Source organism: Belonocnema kinseyi, chromosome 8 (assembly GCF_010883055.1).
Source record: "Belonocnema kinseyi isolate 2016_QV_RU_SX_M_011 chromosome 8, B_treatae_v1, whole genome shotgun sequence".
NCBI classification, from domain to species: Eukaryota; Metazoa; Arthropoda; class Insecta; order Hymenoptera; family Cynipidae; genus Belonocnema; species Belonocnema kinseyi.
The window spans coordinates 81,783,811-81,786,811 of record NC_046664.1 but is presented as its reverse complement, the minus strand read 5'-3'; the positions used below and the strand labels follow the sequence as shown (position 1 = coordinate 81,786,811).

Genomic DNA, 3,001 nt, shown 5'->3' with positions numbered 1-3,001 from the left:
AAGGTCACAAAAAGACAAATACTTGCAGAAATCTCTCAAATTTTCGATCTACTCGGTCTTTTAGGGCCGGGTATTATTGTCGCGAAAATGTTCTTACAGCGTTTATGGCTAGAAAAGCTTTCATGGGACAAATCTCTACCGTATAAGCTACATGCGCAATGGTTGAATTACAAAAAACAACTTCCTACCATTAACGATCTAAGTATACCTCGAAAGGTTATTTGTTGAAAGATAATTAATCTTCAATTACACGGGTTCTCAGACGCTTCCCAAAATGGCTACGGGGGTGTATTTATCTTAGATCACAGGATGACTGTGGGCACATCGTAGTAAAGTTGCTTTGTTCCAAATCAAAGGTTGCTCCATTAAAGGCTCAAACGATTCCTAGGCTGGAACTATGCGGAGCTGTTTTACTCGCGAAATTGTGTAACAAAGTAGAATCCGCGTTAGATAGACCTATTGATACTGGTACAACCAACAACTGGACTGACTCAACCATCGTTTTGGGATGGATTAAGAACAAACATAAAAGTATAACCGAGACTTTCGTATCAAATCGCGTTTCGCAAATACACGAGTTAACTAACATTAAACTTTGGCGACACGTTCCTACTAAAAGCAACCCAGCTGATTGTTTATCTCGAGGAATAACTCCAAATCAAATATCCGATCTAAAACTTTGGTGGTCAGGTCCAGATTTCCTACTTAAAAACAAAACAGAATGGCCATGTCCAGAAGCGTTAGGCATGAAGTTACCAGATGTAAAAAATTGTACTTCTCACTCAAAAGAGAAATAAAGAAGAAATTTTAGTAGATGATTCAATAATTAATCAATTCAAAAATTTGTCGAGCTTAATTAGAGTGAGCGCGTACTGTATACGATTTGCACGTAACTGTAAACTTAAAAACAATAAAATCAACCGTCCGTTAAATACCGCAGAATTGCGAGAATCATTACTAGCTCTTGCTCGCTTATCTCAAAGAGCTTCTTTCCAAACTGAAATCAATTTTCTAAAAGATAACAAGCCAATTACCAAAGGAAAGTTATCTTTCTAAAATCCGTTCTTAGACAAGGTAGATATTTTGAGGGTTGGCGGTAGATTAGAAAATTCCAAATTTAGCGAAGACAAAAAACACCCTATCGTCATTGATTCAAATCACAAATTCACTAAACTACTATTTCAACAGGAACACGTTAAATTACTCCACGCAGCGCCTCAGTTATTATTAGCAAACATAAGAGAAACTTTCTGGCCAATCAGTGGACGAAACTTAGCATGAAAAACAGTTCACGACTGCATAAGGTGTTCCAGAGTCAAACCCAAGTCGATGCATCCAATGATGGGAAATCTTCCCTCAGCTCGCGTATCTCCATCGCCTCCATTTTACAATACTGGGGTCGATTACGCTGGTCCATTTTCCATCAAAGGTCGAAAGGGTCAAGGGTGTAAAATAACTAAAGCTTATGTGAGTTTGTTTGTCTGTTTCACAACTAAGGCCTTGCACTTAGAGCTCGTTTCAGACGCTACTGCAGAGGCATTCATAGCTGCTCTGTGGCGTTTTGCTTCAAGGCGCAGAAAACCAGAGAGCATTTACTCGGACAATAGAACTAATTTTGTCGGGGGGAATAATGAACTTGAACGTCTAAGGAACTTTTTAATCAAAGAGTCAGACGCATTGGGTGAATCAATTTTGAATATTGGCATTCAATGGCATTTCATTCCGGCCTACGCGCCATATTTCGGAGGTATCTGGGAGGCCGGAGTAAATTCCGTTTAGCACCACTTAAAACGTGTAGCAGGTGAAGCGATTTTAACTTTTGAAGAATTTTCAACTTTATTAACTCAAATAGAAGCAACACTAAATTCCCGACCCTTAACTCCTCTATCAACTGATCCAAACGACCTTTCTCCGTTGACTCCTGCCCACTTTCTAATTGGTCGAACCTTTACTAGCGTCGCCGATCCAGACTTGATGCATTTGAAGGAAGGACGTCTATCCAACTGGCAAAGAATTCAGCAAATTCAGCAACATTTGTGGAGCCGCTGGAATAAGGAGTATATTTCTGAGCTTCAAAGCCGAACAAAATGGAAGGAGCCTTATCCCATGATTAAAAAGGACACTTTGGTCCTTCTAAAGGAAGACAGAACGCCACCATCAACCTGGAACCTAGGCAGAATCGTTGACTTTCATCCTGAAAAGGATGACATCTCTCGCATAGCTTCTGTCAAAACGACCAAGGGCATTGTTCGTCGAGCATTCACTAAATTGTGCCCTCTGCCTAATTGTGACTAATTATTATTATGCACTCGGCCTTACATTATTTGCAAGGCACACTTACTGTCTTTTTGGCTCAATTTATAGTTACATATTGTGTCAAACTACTCAACGATATCTAAAATTGGAGTAAACTTATTGGAAATTTTATTTCAACGCCGGGGAATATGTTACATATCCACAACTTAAATTATTACTCTTTGTACCGACTAATAACTCCCTCTACAATGTTTAAAAAACTGTATTACCGGCACATTACCAGTGCCCTTTCTCTCTCTCATCAATATGGCGAATATACACCTTTTTTAACCGAATCGAGCTCGTGTTTTTATTCCATTTAAATCTGTGAAATCCAGCTTAAAAACATAACAACAACCAATTTGTAGCTCTTTTTCGGTTAAATCATTTTTTTTAAGTTCAAGCTCTAAAGGCTTATAATTTTAAATTATTCAATTCATGAGCTAAAGATGAAAAATATTCATTCTTACGTTTCTTCAACTGTAAATGCTCAATGACAAACTTTGATAATTTCTAAATATATAACTTTGTTACGCATCAGACAAAAATAAAACTGGTCAGTTTCTCATTTTTAAACCTGTATTATATTTTTTTAATTTGTACGGATATTATACGAGGGTAGTTCAATAAGTCCTTAGAATGAAGTATAAAAACAATTTTTTTTGGGTAAATTTTTTTTTATTTTTCAACATAATCTCCTTGGAGC

General features: G+C 37.5%; 1 protein-coding gene across 1 annotated transcript; it reads left to right on the top strand.

The window, feature by feature from the left end:
• Positions 1–1,329: 1,329 nt before the first annotated feature.
• Positions 1,330–2,295, top strand: LOC117178574. Its single transcript, XM_033370001.1, has 2 exons — positions 1,330–1,747; positions 1,853–2,295. The coding sequence occupies exons 1-2, from the start codon at positions 1,330–1,332 to the stop codon at positions 2,293–2,295; spliced, it is 861 nt and encodes a 286-aa protein (XP_033225892.1).
• The last annotated feature ends 706 nt before the right edge of the window (positions 2,296–3,001 follow it).